This window comes from Paecilomyces variotii, assembly GCF_004022145.1.
Source record: "Paecilomyces variotii strain CBS 101075 chromosome Unknown C8Q69scaffold_1, whole genome shotgun sequence".
In the NCBI taxonomy this organism is placed as follows: Eukaryota; Fungi; Ascomycota; class Eurotiomycetes; order Eurotiales; family Thermoascaceae; genus Paecilomyces; species Paecilomyces variotii.
In genome coordinates, this window is record NW_021167140.1 from 293,541 (window position 1) to 312,548 (window position 19,008).

A 19,008-nucleotide genomic window follows, 5' to 3' on the forward strand; every position below is an offset into this window, starting at 1 on the left:
ACAATAAGATAAAACGCAACGCCAGGCTCGGCTCCTGAGACACTGAAACACAAGCCGTCGGAAATCATACCAGGATGGCTGGCCTCAATTTCCACAGACTCGTCGATTTAGGATCCGCTTCTTGGTCTAGCCAATCGAGCAGAGACACTCTCATCCCGGATCGATCGCGAAACAGGCCGTCCTGACGTCCCCCGGTCAAGAACAGACTGCATACTCCAATAACGGTCAGTATCTGCGCGATCGGCCAAAGTCATGGCAGATGCGACCTGCTCGACAGAGAAGATCGAAGAGGAACTCCTAAGCCGTGATATACAGTAGGCTTCAGGATGATGTGCGTGCTCCTACCAGCCTATTCTAATCCTCACCTTATACGATCACGCAGCACTCCTGTGGTTAGTGTATCTCGTGAAGTACAGCCTAAGCGGTACTCTCGAATCTTGGGCAAGACTGACTCTTAAGATCTAGGCACTCAAGAGACAGTCAGAAGAAGTTAGAGTTCTGTCCCTGGCGATCTCCACTACGGAGCTCTCCGTCGACTCTATGGAATAAGCCATAGCCAGCCCTCGAGGCGAGCCTATGCGCTTCTTCATACGATCACGGACATGCTGCAACGCCGTCGCAGCTATCCCGTGTTGTCGGGGGTTTTGGTGCTAAACCGTTGCAGCCCAGTCCCGAGAGTCCGGACGTTTCCCCTTCGTGTCATCTAACTATCATCTGAGTTGGCGGAATTTTCTCTTCTTTCTTCCTCTGTTCTTCTTCTGCCCTGCGAGCTTAGGCTCGCGACGTCACTCAGTTCCTTTGGAGTCAGGCTTGTGTTGCAAAAAGACAAGTCAAGAGATCTTATTTTACTCCGAAGGCCTTCTATTCAGAGAGCCGGCCTCTCATCCAGACTGAGACGCTTCAAGTTTGACACTCGCGAACTCCTGGGCAGATAGTCACTCGTTTCTTCTGCATCCCAGTGCTGACCTTTGGGCGGCACTCTTCTGTTCTTATCGACCAGCTCAAACGACCTGGGTTTACTGTTTTTATTCCACGAGCATTGCATGCCGTACCACTCGTTTATGCTCGGCTTTCTCGATAAACCTATCCGCGATATACAATATTTGCGCTTTACATTCTAATCTGCAACCTTCGAGACCTGCGGGTTGCCGAGCTAACCCCCTTTTAATTCGCCAACTGCCATCGGGGGAACAGGTTGGGCAACGATTACGGAAGACCTAGGCAAAGCTCATGTATATTGGGCTTTTGACTTGTCTCCAGACGACTAACCGAGATCTTCGATATAAATCGCAACTTGCGATTGTCTTCTTTCTGTTCCTTGGCGAGGCATTCACGACGAATGTCTACTCATCTACCAATATCTGCAAGGACAGTCATTCGAGCTTTATGCTTTGACATATTTTCAACGCCATTGAAACAAGCTTATTGCACCTAGTCAACATTTTGGAGGACTTTTATTACATTTACGAATCAGGTGATTCGGATTTTCAATGAGCCAACCTCAACGGGGACCGCCAGGCTTTGGTGGTGGTCCCGGCGGACAGGGCTATGGGGGACCAGGATCTGTTCGGCGGGCGAGGGAGATGCTAGAGAGTGGAATGATTAGAGAAGCTCGAATACAGGCAGTCGAGCCGGAAGGAGAGCAAGGAAATTGGGGGATCACAAGAGGAAACTCGAAGCGCAATATCGTCGCCGCCCTTCGAGGTAATCAGAAGCCGTCACTTACGATATCAAAACCAACGCCAATTCCGCAATGGCCGCTCCGAGATGAGGCGGATTCGCAGCAGGGAGCGGCAAATTTCTCAGGAAGTGCGTTCACATCCAAGGGACCGCCGCCTCAACGACCGCGACGGCCGAGCGACGTACCGTCTCTGCTCGATTCTTCTAAAGTTCAGGGAACTACGCCAAATTTTGCCTACCGCGAACCCCAAGCCATTCGTTCTCCCCAGTATGACAGCCGTGGTCAAGAATTGGAAGTGGAGCCCATGGAGGCCTACCTCAGTCCTCCCAGTACTGGCAAGACCCCCCGTGTATCTGCCGAGTCTGATACGTTAGGGGCTCTTCCACCAGTCGGTCCGATTCCTGACTTTCCTCTCCCCGGAATGAAATTGCCTCCTGCGCCTTCTCAGCGGCTCGAAGAGTCGTTGTCAGAACGGTCACTACGGGGTCCATCCTTTCCATTCTCCACAACATCTTATATCTCAACAATCCCGGAGGAATCAGAGGCCTCCACGAGGAACGCAAATTCTTTTGCTTCTAGCATGGCCATCCCACCTAGTTGGGGCTCTGAGCGTCCTGAGTCAGACGTTCTGGGAGTGACTTCACCTGCATCAACAGCAACAGATTCGCTTGACTTGAGGACCCCCACGTCCAACATTGAAGGAGAATCCGGACTGGTACGCCAGGCAAGTATTGGCAAGAGAGGAAAGCCCTTCTTGCGTACAATAAATCGATCCGGAAGCGGTGAATCTATGCCACAGGTCAGACAGACCGGCATTGCTCTCGGAAGTCCTTCTGTGGATGGCAGCCCGGCTATCACACCTGGTGCCAGAGTCTCGTATGCACGTCCTAGTCCAGGTGTTCAGATCGCCCAGCCTGACACACCCGGCGATACGCGGCTAGACCTGGATTCTTCAGATACCGCCAGCTCTGGTGACAACAGATTTCCATATTCGCCTTCAGATGCGGATGCTCCAGGGGTCAGGGCTATCAGCCCCGCTGATATGTCTTCATATTCGCGCTCGGGCCTGGGTGTCCCAGACGTCTCTAGATATCCATCAGACGTATCTGGATTTGATGCGCCCTTCATGCTAGATCAGTCGCGGCGGACATTGTCTGCATCCATTCGCAGACCGGACGCTACCAGAGACGCAGATATGGCCGATATGCGAAGCCCTGGAGAAGGAATGAGTTCGAAGAGGCCGGAGGTCCGTAGGCCACCTCGCCTCAATATCAACGCTGTGCGAGACGCGGAAGCACGAGGGAGTTTGACTAGTCTGCCTGATCTCATCAGACGTGCCACTAGGGTCGCATCGAATCTCGAGCGCGGAAAGACGGCAAGTAGGCTGGGAATAATGGACTTCCTAAATAATAGCCAGGAGAAGTTTGACATTACCCGTTCTCGTAAGTAAGACCTGATCAAGATCGTTCAAATGACATGCTGAGACAGACTTGCAGCAGCAGCAGCTAGCGATCGCCGTGCATCAGAAGCCATCTCCGGTATCCTATCTGCTTTTCCTCCCCCAGGAATCACGCCGAAAGCTACACCGAGATTTACAGAGGGGGCCACACCGAATGCAACCCAGCGCAGCTCCTGGCCACTTCCTCAAACCATGTCCGACTCGCGGAATATTCAGACGAGTGGTTCTGATCAGGGGTTGACTGGACAGGACTCTGCTTCGAAAAAGCGACGCTGCTGTGGGATTTCTCGTCGGGTCTTTCTGGTCATCAGTGTTGTCGTGTTCTTGCTGATTGCGGCTGCCGTTGTTATCCCAGTCGTCGTTGTACTTACTCGCCAGAAGGATACGACTCAGCCAGCCCCTACGGTAACACCGACTACGACTCCTGCTCCGCAGACTTTCGAGTGCTCCAATGGAGGTGTCACCATTCATAACGGTGGGAACTTCAGTTGTGTTTGCGCCAATGGGTTTACTGGCACACATTGTACAGTCGCTGGGGACGGCAGCTGTATCACCGCGGCAGTGGGAGGCTCACAGAAAGCTACACTAGGTAGTGACCTACCGCGGCTTCTCCGGCAATCAGAATCCAATTTCAGCATTCCTCTTGATAGCACGCGGATCCTGAGCTTGTTCAGCTCGAACAATGTTTCTTGTACAACTGAAAACGCTCTGGTGACGTTTGGCATGTCTAGCCAGAAACGCCGATCATTCGACAGCCAACTGGAAGAATCAGTCTTTCTGCGCCCGAGGACCAACTCTCCTGATTCTCCAAGTTCAGACGTTGGCGATATAATGGTGGATCCGAGTGCAAAGCCGAGCAAGTCGGAAACCGACACGGCAGCTACATCAACGACAAGCGCTGCACCGGGAACGACCACATTACCCGCGGCCCAGATCCAGCATATTCTCGATTTCTCTCGGATTGCCATCCTGTATATCTTCGAGACGACTACCACGATAGGCGCGGCCATTGAGGCCCAGGAGGATATCCAGGCGTTCCTGACTGGCATGCCCACTTCAAACAATACCATGGGCCTTGACGGGGCAAAAATGGCGCCGGGTTTCGTTTTAGATTTTGAGAAATTTACGATCACGCTGGCGAACGGGACAGTGGTTGGTGGTGGCACGGGGACTGACACGGGGGGTAATAGTTAAAAAGAGAGCACTCCCGACTTGACTGCTTTCTGCTAAAGTCTAATATCGATGCATATATAATGCGACAAGAGATTCTTGTTATTCCTTTGGCCTGTTTGTGACTATTCTACGTTGCCATGTGACGATTATCTGTATATCATATCATTGCTTACGTTTTCCTTCCTCCTCTCTACCTCCGAGGCGACATTCTCTTTGTTACTTTACTACTACTACCTAGCATCTTCCTCGATGACCCTTTCCCTTCTCCGCCTTCTGAACCTCACCTATGTGACTATTCGGGATACCTTGTTTCATTTTTTCCATTTCTTTTCATTATACCTTCTTGACGCACCTTTTTATCTTCTCTTTTTTTTTTCCTGTTGTTGTCTCGGTTCGAGAACCGTTATTTTTCTACTATTGTTGTTGTCAGCGTTCAAAAGTTTCCATGTACAGTTACCATAACCAAAACAACTAGTACATATGACTTTTCGCCTCTTCTCCTTTTCCTCACACTGTCGTTGATCTTTGCAGAAAGAAAAAGTAACTCCGCTCGCTTCGTATGATTTTCTTTTTCTGTTGCGATCTATATTATTATTATTATGGTACTCTATACATGGGAGCTATATCTAAAACTAGAAATCGAAAATAACATAACGAAATTAAAAATAAACACTATCCACCTATCTTTTTTTCTCCTCTAGTTATTTATTTCTCTCTTTAGCTATGACAGGCAGAAGAGGGAATGGGATTGTTATCCCGATGAACAACAATATTTAACATCCTAAACTAACTCCCGGCAGATGGGATCAGATCTGAAGATAGGTAGGCTTAGTGTAGTTCAATTCAATTCAACAAAAGATATACTATACTATCTAAGTTATACTCACTATTCAATCTTGCACATATATAGATAGATAGATAGATAAATAAATAGAGACATCTAGGTTCGATTCGTCCAATTTGAGGGTCTTGGGGTTTATTCACTTAGTTAACATAGGGAGTTTCGTCACCAATATGATACTTGACCAGGAGGCGGGAAGGGGAAAAATCATAGTAAATAAGTGAATTACATCTCAAGTATGAGCTCCTAGTTAATATTCCGCGCGTATACATTTGTTCGGTCTTTTGAGTGTAGTTCAGTTAAATCAGATGGGCCGTCGCTTTAGCTAGCTGGACAGATAGATAGACTATCTAGGGACTTCTCTATCTATCTAGATATCTATCTATCTATCGATTGCGTTTCTAGGAAGTATTGTATTGTATTGTAGGTACGTAAGGGGGTTATCTGTAGGATCAGCGAGGATGCAACTTCCGCATTGCTCATCTATCTAATTATTAATGTACTGTACAGTACGGTAGGCCCAGGAGACGTCGCTCACTTGCGAGAATGGGAATTTGGAGAATATTATATGCATTGATTTTTTGATGAAAATACCATTTTTGCACATAAGATAGATGCGGACATGATATGATATGGATATCACTAACATACATAACAAAAACAGGACCTCACTAACACCGATACCGACCGTGGTCAAAAAAGATTTTTCCTCAATAGAAATACAAGGGCATAGACATCATATCATGCGAATATGGAACGTTTTCCAAAAGAACTATAGTCCACGTCACTTTCCAGAAGCCGTCGAGACTGTCTCGTACGGTCATCGACGATCATCTTCTCGGCCTCCCATCGCTTGCGTTCCTGGGTCTTTTTCCGCGCGTTTCTCTCCCCGCCGAACCAGGCTGTTTTGGCCTTTTCGATGCTTTCTTGTTCCTCTCGGGTCGATTTGGCGACGAGGTTTTGGACCATGGTTTTCCAGTTATCTAGGCCGACTTGGAGGCATTGTGTGCAACGCTCCTTGGCTTCGCGGTCGGTGGTGGTGGTGTCGTTGATGTCGATAAGAGTGGACTCGGCCAAGTCGACGGCGTCTCGAGTCCATGCTAATCCAGACTCCTTGGAGGAGGATGCGTAGATGATCTCGCCGATATAAGCCATGAGGCCGGCCTCTTCGCAAGCAGAGGCTCGGGTGCGAGCAGGCGGCTCATTGCCAGATGGCGCTGGAGGGGGGTATTCGACGGGAATCAGGACGTTGTTGATCCACTCGAACGCCGCATCGAAAGGTGTGGCCTTTGCTTTGGCGACCTTTCGTGGAATCCCACCAGGAGGCGCTGGTAACTCGCGGCGAGTTTTCAAGATCGACGTAAAGATGGACAGCGCCTTGGAGAGGTCTCCAGTCTTTGCATAATGCACCGCAAGCGCATTCGACACTCGGAGGATATTCTCCGATGGGACGTCCTTGCCGTTCTTCAGCACTCCGCTCTTTGTATCCACTACCTTTGCCGCATCAAAAGGCAGTCCAGCAGCAGCAATATCCATTGCCCAGTTATACATATCCTTGGCCGTGTCAGTCAGTCCCTTGTAATCCAACCAGTCGGCATAAGCCAGCGCAGCATCCAGTCTCTGCCTCGTATCGAACCCCTTTGTCGTCAAGATCTTCATATAAAACACCGCCGGGCTCTCCGCCGCCGGCTCGCAGTCCTCTTCACGCAGGACAACTCCCTTGCGACCAGGCGGAAGCGGCTTTGGTCGCGGATTCGACGGACCGACCACATACTCCGCAGGGGCCGAAATGTGTAGATTCCAATCCGTCACCCAACCCTCCAGGTTTTCCGCAGCTCGAGCCAAGCCCATGAGCGCCTGGAAATACCCTCTTCTCCAGGGCTCGGTCTTGTCCGAGATGTCGTATCCGGTCTTCCCCACCCCATCGACGAGAATCCCACCGTCTCCCTGTTCGCGAATCCCTTGACCTTCTCCCTCCGTGTTTTCTAGCCGTCCGAGCAATTCCCGGAGATATCCATACACCAGGGGCCAATCGGTGATTAACTTTCCGATCTCTTCAGGGTGTTGGAGCGCCTGGGCCGTTCGTAAACACCATCGGCTCTTGAGACTCCATTCTGGCGGAGTAGGCCATTTGTGCTCGATCGTCTCTTGGTAGATGCCCAGTTTAACCAGGTGGAATAAGAGGAGGATGGCGTAGAACGTCAATCCGATTCGGAGACCACGGCCGAGACGGCGCTTGTAGTAGTCGCGCGTCTCGGTGGAGATCAGCCGCGCAAAATGCTGTCGGAGGTGAGTTGACAGCGGTGGAAGAGAGCGACTGGACGAAATCGGTGAGAGAAAGGGTAGCTGAGGGCGAGTGAGAGGTGGAGAGACGAGGAGGAGTGGAAATTTGGTGGTAAACGGTCGAGGTCGTGGAGGGATGTGGCTGCTGGGTGGCCGTGGATGGCCCAAAGGCCGTGCGAACGGCGATATTCGCCGGACACTACTACCTCTGGCAACAAGCATGGTGCAGTGTTGCTGATGGTGTAGATGATCGTTTTGAGCGAGCTCTATCACTATATCAACTTTGGCGTGGTGGAAGTGGAAGTGTTTGTCTCGTTTGCAGTTTCCGCTTCAAAAAGCCTAGAGTATGTATACTTATGTATGCTCTTCTTGTTCACGCCGTGTAATTAATTAACTAAGCTCCTGTATCTGCTTGGTAAGTTCTAATTGAACAGTTGAATGGGTGATGAGCCCGGATAATAATGTACAGCTACGGAACAATGAACATGCTTCGACTCTTGGAGTGTCATCATAAGTATATTCTCCGGTCCAGAGGTTCAGCCTCTCGTGCCGCCAGATTATGGCTCTAGATATATCTAACTAATTCTAAAGCAAACAATAGCATGCAGTTTTAGGTACTAGGTATCGCAATCGGTTGGGTATTTATGGCTTGGGGTCCAGGAAGCCCTCCGCCTCCAGGATCAAAACGATCTCGTGGACAATGCTGCGGACGCTCTGCTTCTCGACGTCCACGACGAGGTCAGCCTTGGCAGGAGCCTCATAGGGGTCGTCGACACCGGTGAAGCCCTTGATCTCGCCGCGACGAGCCTTGGCGTAGACACCGCGCTTGTCGTTGCGCTCGCAGTACTCGAGAGGAGTAGCGACGTGAACGAGGAAGAAAGATCCGACCTGAGAGATGGTCTCACGGGCGGCCTGGCGCGAGTGCTCGTAGGGAGCAATGGGAGCGGCAATGACGGCAGCACCGGCCTTGGTGAGCTCGGCGGCGACGAAAGCAATGCGCTGGATGTTCTTGTGGCGGTCCTCCCGGGAGAAGCCCAGCTCGGAGGAGAGCTCGGAGCGGACGGTGTCACCGAGCAGGAGAGACACGGAGCGGCCACCCTGCTGGTTGAGGGTCACCTGCAGGGCACGGGCAATGGCGTCCTTGCCGGAGGAGTGGTAACCGGTCAGGAAGACAGTGAAACCCTGGTTGGCGCGGGGAGGGTTGGACTCGCGGAGGACCTTGACGACCTCGGGGTAGGAGAACCACTCGGGAATGTGGCCACCGGTACGCAGGCGTCTCCGCAGCTCAGTACCGGAGATATCGAGGGTCTTGACACCCTTGGGGACCTCATCGACGGGTCTGTACTCGTCGGTGTCGGGCAGGTAGGTGACCTGCTGGAACTCGACGACCTCAATGCCCAGCTCGTCGCGGTACTTCTCAACCGCGTGCTGGGCGTCGTACGGGCCGTAGAACTCTTGACCCTTGGAGTTCTTACCGGGACCGGCGTGGTCACGGCCAACAATGAAGTGAGTGGCACCGTGGTTCTTCCGGATAATGGCGTGCCAGATGGCCTCACGGGGACCTCCCATACGCATGGCCAGGGGCAGGAGGGCGAGCGCGGCCATTCCATTGGGGTAGCGGGGGAGCAGCGCCTGGTAGACGCGGACACGGGTGAAGTGGTCGATATCACCGGGCTTCGTCAGACCGACGACGGGGTGGATCAGGACGTTGGCCTGGCGGGCACGAGCAGCACGGACGGTCAGCTCACGGTGAGCGCGGTGCATGGGGTTACTGCGAGGGTTAGTTAGCAAGCACTCCGTACAATTTCTGCGACGCAATCTCCCCAATAATACTTACCGGGTCTGGAACGCGACAACTCGGGACCAGCCGAGCTTGTCGAAGTGCGTGCGCAGCTCTGCGGGAGTGACTACAGCGCTTGTCAGCCATTGAATCGTTTTTAATACATGGATGCTCGCGAGAACTCACATCGCAGACCGACATAGTCGTAGTGGTCCAGCTTGTTGACGGCATCGATCTTTCCTCCGATGTAGTACTCCTGGACCTTGGTGTACAGGTACTTGATAGCGGGATGCTCCTCATCACCGCCGAAGACAAGCTTCGCTTCCTTGGCCCTAGAACGATAGCAACCGCGTCAGCCTGACCCACCACCGCTGGCATCTGCGCAACGAGCGACGGACGCCGTCTCCTGCCAAGAAAACGATCCCCCTTGTCCATCGCGGGACGCGCAGACACGGAGTCGAGGAATGACACGCAGGGGGCGCCATTTGGGGGGGATAACAAGGCGACTTACTTATCGGGCTGGTAGATATCCTCGACCGTCAGGATGGCCAGGTTGCGGTCGTCACGGAAGTCGCGCAGGGTAACGCGAGCGCCGGGCTTCAAGCCAGCGTCGTTGATCACCTGCTTGGAAACATCCAGGGTGATGGGCATGGAGAAGACGTTGCCATCCGCAAGACGTTCCTTCTCGACAACTCTGGAGAGCAGAGAAAAAAAAAAGATCAGAGTCAGCTTGTATGTTCCCTAAATGTCTGTACTCCAGCAATGTGTAGAGCCAATTGCCCGCCTAAGCAGTATCGCAGCTTGGTCTGGGGAGGGATTTAAACCCGCGATTGCGAATGCACGTACCCATCGTAATCCTTCTCGGTCATGAAACCTATGCAAAGACAGTGTCAATTGTCTGGTTTGGTATTCACAATGGCCACCGTAGCGGGGGTGTTCCAGCATTGGCACCGTGCGCCATCAATCCATTCGACCCCGCATTGGCAGAAAAGAGACAAAAAAAGAAAAGAGCGAAAAAGAAACGAAAGGCGCATTGGGACTTACCCTCAAGAGGACTGAAGCCTCCGTTCATGATCAGCTCCAGATCGCAGAGCTGGCGCTCCGTCAGGGTGATAGCGGGCAGCTTCTCGGCCTCGGCGACGAGCTGGTCATGGCGAGGAGCATCGCGGGCGAGAAGGTCCTTGAGGACACCTCCGTGGGGTGGGTTGGCCATTGCTGCGATAGTAGAACGTCGTCTCTTTCAACGATGGACACTGAAATGCTCGACTGGACGCTGGAACGACCTGGTCCCGGCGACGTCGACTGGGTGTAGAGAGCGCAAAGGCGAGATCGGAGCGGGGGGGAGCGGGAGGGATGCTAATGCTGCCAGGCACCGTTTGGATGGCAGAGGGGAAAAGAGAAAGAAGAGAATAAAGAGAAAGAAGAAGAGAAGAAGAGAAGAAGAAGAAGTAGAAAAGATAAGTTAACTACACGGTGGAGCGAGCGGGGAGCGATGTCGCGATACGTACTCTAGAGTAACCAAGTTACTTTTTTTCTTGCTCCGCCATCCAGCATCCTATTATTTCAGTCAGTCTCGTTTCTCTTTCGCCCCCGAATCCAGGCCAATTGACTTGATTATTGATCCACTCGGGTGGCCCGAGAATTGGTTAACCATCCGTTCCTTTGCCATGGCACTGCTACGAATCATCAATACTACTTACTGGTACTGGTTAACTAACTACATACTATTATCTCACCTTCAGCCCTCCTCCAAGTCCCAGTCCAACTCCAACTTCAAGATAGACTAGACACGCTAAACTGGGACGCCCCCTGAGCCATGGAGACGTCAGCTTCCGCGTTGAACAGTCTTGGCATCGTGCTGGAAATGCGATCAACCGTTTCATGAATATCACATCCCCGGCTGGAAGGTTCATTGATAATTGATTGGGTTCCTGGCCTGTCGATCCGACGGTGACATTCCGGGAAAATAATGGATATTCCATGATAAACCCCTCTGTCTGGCTATAAGTTATATTATATTAGTACTTGAGTCGGGGGATGGAGATGATATTTTACGGGGTAACCATGCCGTCTGGTTCTTTTTACCACGTGGAAACAATAAGTAATAATACTTAAAAGAACGAAACGCATTGAACCTGGTTATTATTATTATTTGTACTCGTAATCGCTTTCGTTCGTCTTTTTTTCTGCCCCCCAAACAGTGCCAATAATTCCTTGGAGCAAATCACTACTTGATTACCATGTACTGGTACTCCGCGGAGAATCCGGAGATAATAGTAGTACTGTAGTTACCTTAGCACGATCTGACATCCGGCCCCCGATAATCAGCCTCAGTAATAATAATAATAATTATCTAGAGAGTATCTAAAAATTCTTTCCAGAAAAAAAAAAATAGAAAAAAAAAGCGAGATTGGTTGGCTGAGTCAGATCAAAATCACGACATCGACCCGGGCGGCTTGCGTGATTGATTTCTCGCCCGTTGCGGTTTAGCGCCCGGTGCCCTAACTTGTCATTATTATTAGGATACATTTATGTATTATTATTATTATTATTATTTAAAGATCACAAGTTAACCATTTTAATATACTATATACTACCTAGGTACATTCTCATAGTCAGAAAAGAGTCAAAGAGTCAACTCCTGCACAAAGTACCATAGTTATATAGTTAGTTTGTTACATACTCATCCAACAACACCATGCAATCTACTTATTACATAACTCTATTTCTATACCCTCGACTCGATAATAATCTATCTATCTATCTATCTCCCACAACTTCAGAAATACATACAAGTCATAAAGCCAGGCTGAAATAACGCCCATTAACATTATATCGATGACATGTACTACTTAATAATAAGCTCGTGGGTCGACAGGAATCCGGGGTGTATGTTCGTTGATCACGCATATCCCTACAGAATGACGTGATCGCGATCTCCCCTTAGGGCTGATCACTCGTGAATGTTAATGGCACATCACTCTTGATAACTATCTAATAGTATGTATATCGATGTACTCCGTACATTGGTTTAGATTCGATGAGATAGATTTGCATGCCATAGGGTGAATGAAAGTGGTCGACTGCAATTATGTTACATCGGAAGTGATTATTAAAAATTTATTTGGATTTTTTTTTCAGAAGCTTTTTATTAATCCTTGCATGTGCTTCTATTGAGGATGTTCTATGCCAAAATATAAGCCTCATGTGAGCCGCGTATAATTCCGAAAGCAATCCTGGCCGGAATGGCTGCAAGACATCTCGCAGCATATATATAATGATAGATACGAAGTATGTACAAGAAGGCTAAATCCAAAAGAAAATATTTTCCACCGAGCAATGTAACCCATGATTTGTCGAAACGCCGTACGTCATGCAAAATAATCAAGAGCAGTCCTGGATCATTATGACTGTCTCTCCCTGGAAAGCAAGTCGTGGACTCTTTTCTCGTCAAGGTCGACGCCTCATTGCGTGGCCGAGACAGAGGATTGCTGCAGAGCCTGTGCAAGAGCTTCCTCTTGTCGCTTCCGCTCCAGCTCCATCAGGTACTGGGCGTACTTGGATCGGGGGTTGTGAATCCCGCACTCGGTCTTGGCCTGGCCCTTCCATCGACCCGACCGCTCGTCCTCGTTCTCAGCAACAGGCTGCGTGGAGTGCCAGTCACCAATGCTCTTGTAGCCGCGGTCCAGCAGATCGTTGTAAGGCACATCGTGCTCCTTGATGTACTGCTTGACCTGGTCGAACGACCAGTTGGCCAACGGGTTGATCTTGATCAGACCGGCCTCGTCGACTTCGATGATGTCCAGGTCACCCCGCTTGCCGCCCTGGCTGCGACGGCGGCCGGTCAGGACAGCGCTGACATTGAGTTCCCGGTACGCACGCTGAGCGGGCTCAACCTTGGCGGTCCAGTCGTACATCTGGTCGTCGGTTTCCCAGAGACGGTCCCCGTACTTTTTGGCAAACTCATCGGCCGTCTCAACCCCAAGGGGCTTGTAGACGTGGATGTTGACCAACGGGTAGCGCTTGCGGATCTTGTCGACAAGAGCGAGCGTCTCCGGGAAATGGTGCAGGGTGTCGAGGAAGATGAGATCAACCAGCTGCGGGCGAGGAACCTCGAGCTTGGAGAGCATGTCCAGGGTCACGAGACCCGTGAGACCAAAGGCAGTCGTCTGATACAGGTTGGGAAGAGTGGTAATAGCCCATCTCAGAACCTCTGGAGGCAGGTCAGCATTGGTTCCTAATCATAACTATATACCCCGCATTATTATTAGGGGAGAAGCATGCTGACCTTGAGGCTCCAGAAACTGTAATTGCCTGTTGAGGAACGTCAAGTGCGGCTTGGTGAAGTAGACCTCAGGCAGAGCATCGTCACTCGAACTGCCGCTAACATAGCCAGACTCCGTCAGGGTCTCTCTGTCCACGGTCTCCGTGTCCGAGGGGTAGTTGGAAGGGATCTTAGAAGGCATCTTGAACAACGGCTTCCAATGGAGAGGAGTAGAGTAGAGACAATTGCAGATTCTTTGCACACAAGTCAAGTAATAGTCTATATAGAACTAAGAGGAGATATAGAACCACTCCAGAGGAACGACCGGGTTGAATCCAATGAACAGATTGAAGATGGTAAGAGAAGAGAAGAAGAACCAGGCGAGAAATACTCCGATCCACGGAGACCTGGCGAAATCACAACATCATGGGGGGTCAAGCACCAAGACTCTGCGAGCACATCATCGCGGCAAAGCGGCTCTTGCATCTCGTTGGCTGCCGACTGGCTGGATCCCCGGAGTATGCCAGGCACCGCCGACCGCCTACCCGTTCGGGCCGGCTTTGCTGAAAAATCCTGATGTGCTCATGCCATTTCGAAATCACGCAATACTTGCGCCAGTGGTGTCTCTGCGCTGCCGCACAGCTGAGTCAGCTGTGATGATTCAGCAGTGATGACTCAGGCACAAATACTGCGGCGGTCGCCAGAGACCATTCCCGCAGTGGCCCCGCCGGCTGGAGATGAAAGCTGGAGGAGTCTAGGAGAGCTTAGCAGCAGTTCAAGTCAGGAATAACAACAACAGGCCCAGAGGATGGATCTTGCCGTATTGCAGCCTGCAGCATTCTCAATTAATTAATGAAACCGTCTCATCATGCTTTGACACGTTGGTCTCTTTCAAATAATGAACACCAGGGCTTCATCCGTCTCTGTGATGGTGAAGTGAGGATCGGCAGTTGTCCGTCCCAGTCAAGGGCAACCCGAATGAAGGCACGGAGACAAAGACCACAGCAGCAGCCGTCTAACATTATTATTAGATCCTGATCCGGTCTTCATCGCGAATTATCAGGAGGCTGAGACATGCCGTCGAGAAGCCCGCAGGTTCCTTGATCCATGGACGAACGACGCGTTATCCTGATATCCGCCCCGCGGTCACGTGGGGCCACCCCTCCCACAGGCTTTGGGCGATTCGAGCGCATCTTCTCCAGCTTTTCAGGGCGACGCTGACCAGCTCAGAAGAGAGATCCGGGCGCGATCGGTTTCCTGCTGCCCTCGCGTCACTGCCAACCCCATCGCTGTCGTCCCTCCTGCCGCCCAGAATGACTACCTCCAAAACCGCTGTGCGTCCTGAGCGGCCTGTGCTGCGCCATAGCTCTCTCTCTGGCGGCTCCTTCATTCAGGATCACCAGCAGTACAAACCTTCGGCTCCCGTGAGCCAAAATATCGGAGACGTCCTCCGGGGCCCCCGCGATAAATTGATCTCCCCGCTGGTTCTCAATTCGAATCCGATCAGTCCGGATCCGGAGAAGGTCAAGGACAGTGGCATTGTCCACAGCCTTTTTGGCCATGTAGCGAACCCTCTCCCCGGAGGCACGCCCAAGATTGTCGCAACCATCTACTACAAGTCCTCGAACCCCGTCCATCCTCATGTCCACCCCGATTCTGCGTCCGGGTCCAAGGAGCGACTCCCTTCCCCGCAGGTGCCCATCGGTTCCGCGCCGACAGTCGACATTGAGAAGCTACCGCGCGAGCCCCCTGTGCCGGAGCCGCAGCCATTGGATCACCTCTACGGCCCATATGTCTCTCAATTGTGCCTGACCAACTTCCTCCAGATCATGGAAAGTCTGCAAACCCCATACCAGCGGATGAATACCTCCCACCGATGCCTCGACCGGGAGGACCAACCGCAAGTCGTAGAGGTCACCTTCTCCCCGCCACCAAACCCGGAATATCTGTCGTTTGATGATCTGCGGAAACATGAAAGCATCTGGCGCTTCGAGCGCGAGTGGAACGTCGAGGTGGTTCTGCAGAAGGAAAGTGTTTTCCGACGGCATAAGCGGCTGGCGGTGTTCGATATGGATAGCACATTGATCCAGAACGAAGTTATTGACGAAATCGCCAAGTTCATCGGTGTGGAAAAGGAAGTCTCTGTACGTCTTCAAGGTTGTCCCATTGGTAAGGGCGCAGTGCTAATCTCTGCTAGGAAATCACCGAACGTGCTATGAACGGCGAACTCGACTTCTCCGCATCTCTAAAAGCGCGTGTTGCTCTGCTGAAAGGCGTGCCCGCTGACGTTTTCGAGAAGCTGAAGTCCATATTGACCATCTCCCCTGGCGCCCGCGAACTTTGCAAGGCGCTGAAAGCGCTGGGTTTCAAGATGGCTGTTCTGAGCGGTGGTTTCCAGCCTCTTGCAGAGTGGCTTGCTGGCGAACTTGGCATCGATTATGCGCATGCAAACCATGTAAGTATGCCTAGTGGCGGCTGCATGTCATCTATCGCGCCCCCGTCTAGCGTTTGCAAACAGGGCGACAAGTCAGGGAAAGCTGATCATTTTCTTACTTAAAATAGCTCGAGGTCGACCCTGCCACCCAGACTCTGACCGGAAACCTGGTCCCCTCATTCCCCATCATCGACGCGGCCCAGAAGCGCTCTCTTCTCCAGTCAATCGCCAAGGAGAACTCGATCCCGATCGCCCAGACGATGTCGGTTGGCGACGGCGCTAACGATCTTCTCATGCTCAAGGCCGCCGGCCTGGGAGTCGCTTGGCGCGCCAAGAGCAAGGTGCAGCTCGAGGCACCCACGCGTCTCAACGGCGAAACAATGACCGATCTGCTGTACCTCCTCGGTCTGAGCCAGGATGACGTTAGAGAATTGACTCAGTAGGACCATTCTGGCCAGAAAGGTCTGTATGTACCCCTGCTCTCACGACCGAGTAGCACTAAGCCACTCTACTGAGGTTCTCAGTAGTCAGTACTGCCTGGTAAGAAAATAGTAAAACAAAAAAAAGACCCCCGGCGACGATCGATGTATGCACAAGTGGCGCGGGACGGCCCGAAAGAAGCACCTACGTTAGCCCCGGGATGTTTGGACCGGGTTATAGTTACAGGAGTCAGGTGTATTTGTTTGTTGGCAGTGGGACCAAAATAGTCCCAGTTACCACAGATAGAATAGTGCACGACCTGAAGTATATGTGGTATATGTCTGCGTGTGGTGTCCTTTTTTTGACGGAGCTCAGGAGCTCATGCATATTGCCTTGAGGGGGAAAGCTCGGCGTAACGGTAACGTCCGTTGTGCTGATCATGTATTGTTCACGTTGTATTGGAATAGGATGTATAGGAATTGGATACTATAATGGTCTTTCAAAATCCTTTCCTAGTTCCCTCCCTACCTTCATTCTTCAGCTCATTGGATTGAATAGAATTCAAGCGACGCAGCGTGGGTGATATGTAGTTTTGGAAATGATATGAAAGATCATTAATTGTGTGTATATTCCTTCTGTTTCTTTGGCGTCAGCTAAGAAGCCCTCTGCTGCACAGACTAGATTCAGGATTCGTGAGGTTCACTCCGATCTCCGCGCGTACTCTGTAGAGTTAGTACCACGGAACATTGTTTTCTATAAAGAACGGGGTTTTTTTTTTCCCGATGAAGAATGAAAGATAGAAAAAAACGGATCTAGGAAATGACAGATACAGTCTCAATTTCCGTCGGTCGAGAGCCATGCTAGAAATCCAAGTGATAAATAACGCCGAATACAACATTTATATGCATACAGAGTGATGAGACGGAAAGGAGAAGACCTCCCATGAGGTGGGAAGGTCGGAGCAGAAGAGACAGGACCAGATTTCAGAGGGCCCCAATCAAGCTGCAGCTCCGTCTGCGATCACATTCTCGACTCCAACGGTTTGTTCGTCCGCCTTGCCAGCGCCACCGCGCCTTTTCTTCAGTACGTTCTCGATGAACGCCTCTCCGGCCTTGTAGCTGCTTCGGACCAAGGGTCCTGAAGCGCAGTATAAGAAGCCCATATCGAGAGCGCGCTGGCGCCAGAGCTCGAATCGGTCCGGAGTGACGTACTCGTGTACGGCCATGTGTCGTTTCGTGGGACGCATGTATTGGCCAAAGGTGACGACGTCGACATCGACGGATCGCAGTTGGCGCAGAGCATCCCAGAGCTGTTCATCGGTCTCACCGAGACCCAGCATGATAGAGGTCTTGGTAATCAGTTCTGGCCTAGTCTTCTTGGCAGCCTGAAGAACGCGGAGTGATTGCTGGAAGTTGGCACGGCGGTCTCGAACCTGGGGCGTCAGGGCTTCGACCGTCTCGACATTGTGAGCGTATACATCCAAGCCGGAGCGGGCGACCAGCGCCACCATGTCCAGATCTCCTGCATAGTCACCCGTCAAGCATTCCACCAGAATACTAGGAGCTCTCTGCTTGATCTTGATAACCGTTTCGGCAAAATGTCTAGCACCACCATCCGCCAGGTCATCGCGGTCGACACTAGTCAATACGACGTATCCAAGACCCCACCGCTTCAGGGCCTCCGCAGTCTTTTCTGGCTCGTGCGGGTCAAGCGGAGGCGGAGCTCGCGACGTTTTAACACTGCAGAAACGGCATCCTCTCGTGCAGGTATCACCCATCAGCATGATCGTCGCCGTGGCCGCCGACTTGGAGCTACCGCCCCAGCAGTCCGAGATATTAGGACATCGGGCCTCTTCACAGACGGTGTGAAGATTCAGACCACGCAGATCCTTCTTGATGCGCTTGAAATTCTCGCCTTCAGGAATTGGCGTCTTCAACCACGAGGGCAAGCGCGTCATCTCCTTCTTGCGGCCAGCGGGACCGACAAGAGCTGTCTTGAGAGCATATGCATCTTCCGGGGTAAGAGGCTCCTTGTCCTTCGCCCCTCCAGAAACGAAATCCGCAAACGAGGGTCCGGCGTTCAGTTTATCTCGGAAGGTGGTGGTAGGTCTGCGAGTAGGTGATCGGGACTTGTCGGATATATTCGAGGTTGCGGAGTCTGATGAAGTTGTGGCATAGTGTCGGGATGTAAGGGGGATGGAGAACAGAGATTGAGATATCTTCCTTGATGAGGAAGCCTGCAGGCATCTGAAACTCTGTGTAGAGGCTGCCATTGTGGTCTGGTTGTGACAAGAGAGTCACCAGAGATGATGTCGGGAAACTCGATAAAGCGATCTCTCTCTCCGGCGCTTACACTTCCCGCGGCGAACCCTCACCGGCGGAACATCGATAGTCCGGCCAATGGCGCAACTGGCTTATCTAAATCGGACGGTTTAACCTGTTTATGATCTACGGAGTACATCAGATCAGACTAACATACTATTATTATTCATAGTACCCTTGCTGTTTCCTAGCTACTTCTGGAGAGATCATCCGATCAAGAATGCATGCAGTGTACCATATATGAAATCCAGTAAACTTGTAGCCTTACGAAAAGAGAAATTTATGCGTCAATAGTGTAGATTAATCAGACACAAGATATAAGTTAAGTAAAATCGTTAGACCCGCCTTCAAG

General features: G+C 51.4%; 6 protein-coding genes across 6 annotated transcripts; 2 read left to right on the forward strand and 4 right to left on the reverse strand.

The window, feature by feature from the left end:
* The first annotated feature begins 1,268 nt into the window (after positions 1–1,268).
* On the forward strand, positions 1,269–4,448 carry C8Q69DRAFT_3805 (hypothetical protein). Its single transcript, XM_028627604.1, has 2 exons — positions 1,269–3,123; positions 3,178–4,448. The coding sequence occupies exons 1-2, from the start codon at positions 1,491–1,493 to the stop codon at positions 4,332–4,334; spliced, it is 2,790 nt and encodes a 929-aa protein (XP_028488556.1). The 5' UTR covers positions 1,269–1,490; the 3' UTR covers positions 4,335–4,448.
* A 1,228-nt stretch (positions 4,449–5,676) lies between these two features.
* Positions 5,677–7,690, reverse strand: C8Q69DRAFT_449118 (hypothetical protein). Its single transcript, XM_028629342.1, has one exon. It carries the CDS (start codon positions 7,657–7,659, stop codon positions 5,896–5,898), a length of 1,764 nt encoding a protein of 587 aa, XP_028488557.1. The 5' UTR covers positions 7,660–7,690; the 3' UTR covers positions 5,677–5,895.
* A 389-nt stretch (positions 7,691–8,079) lies between these two features.
* C8Q69DRAFT_394575 (sulfate adenylyltransferase) lies at positions 8,080–10,430 on the reverse strand (the record flags this gene model as incomplete). The annotated part of the gene is made up of 6 exons (XM_028627658.1): positions 8,080–9,208; positions 9,275–9,344; positions 9,404–9,549; positions 9,729–9,911; positions 10,064–10,091; positions 10,262–10,430. The coding sequence occupies 6 exons, from the start codon at positions 10,428–10,430 to the stop codon at positions 8,080–8,082; spliced, it is 1,725 nt and encodes a 574-aa protein (XP_028488558.1).
* A 2,107-nt stretch (positions 10,431–12,537) lies between these two features.
* Positions 12,538–14,008, reverse strand: C8Q69DRAFT_3933 (3'-phosphoadenosine-5'-phosphosulfate reductase). The gene is made up of 2 exons (XM_028627641.1): positions 13,506–14,008; positions 12,538–13,430 (listed from the first exon to the last, which is right to left on the reverse strand). Exons 1-2 carry the CDS (start codon positions 13,681–13,683, stop codon positions 12,682–12,684), a joined length of 927 nt encoding a protein of 308 aa, XP_028488559.1. The 5' UTR covers positions 13,684–14,008; the 3' UTR covers positions 12,538–12,681.
* Positions 14,009–14,351: 343 nt separating this feature from the next.
* Positions 14,352–16,502, forward strand: C8Q69DRAFT_4021 (HAD-like domain-containing protein). Its single transcript, XM_028627954.1, has 5 exons — positions 14,352–14,361; positions 14,513–15,625; positions 15,679–15,936; positions 16,044–16,381; positions 16,443–16,502. The coding sequence occupies exons 2-4, from the start codon at positions 14,795–14,797 to the stop codon at positions 16,356–16,358; spliced, it is 1,404 nt and encodes a 467-aa protein (XP_028488560.1). The 5' UTR covers positions 14,352–14,361; positions 14,513–14,794; the 3' UTR covers positions 16,359–16,381; positions 16,443–16,502.
* A 552-nt stretch (positions 16,503–17,054) lies between these two features.
* On the reverse strand, positions 17,055–18,793 carry C8Q69DRAFT_3869 (lipoic acid synthetase precursor). Its single transcript, XM_028627626.1, has one exon. It carries the CDS (start codon positions 18,605–18,607, stop codon positions 17,333–17,335), a length of 1,275 nt encoding a protein of 424 aa, XP_028488561.1. The 5' UTR covers positions 18,608–18,793; the 3' UTR covers positions 17,055–17,332.
* Positions 18,794–19,008: the final 215 nt, after the last annotated feature.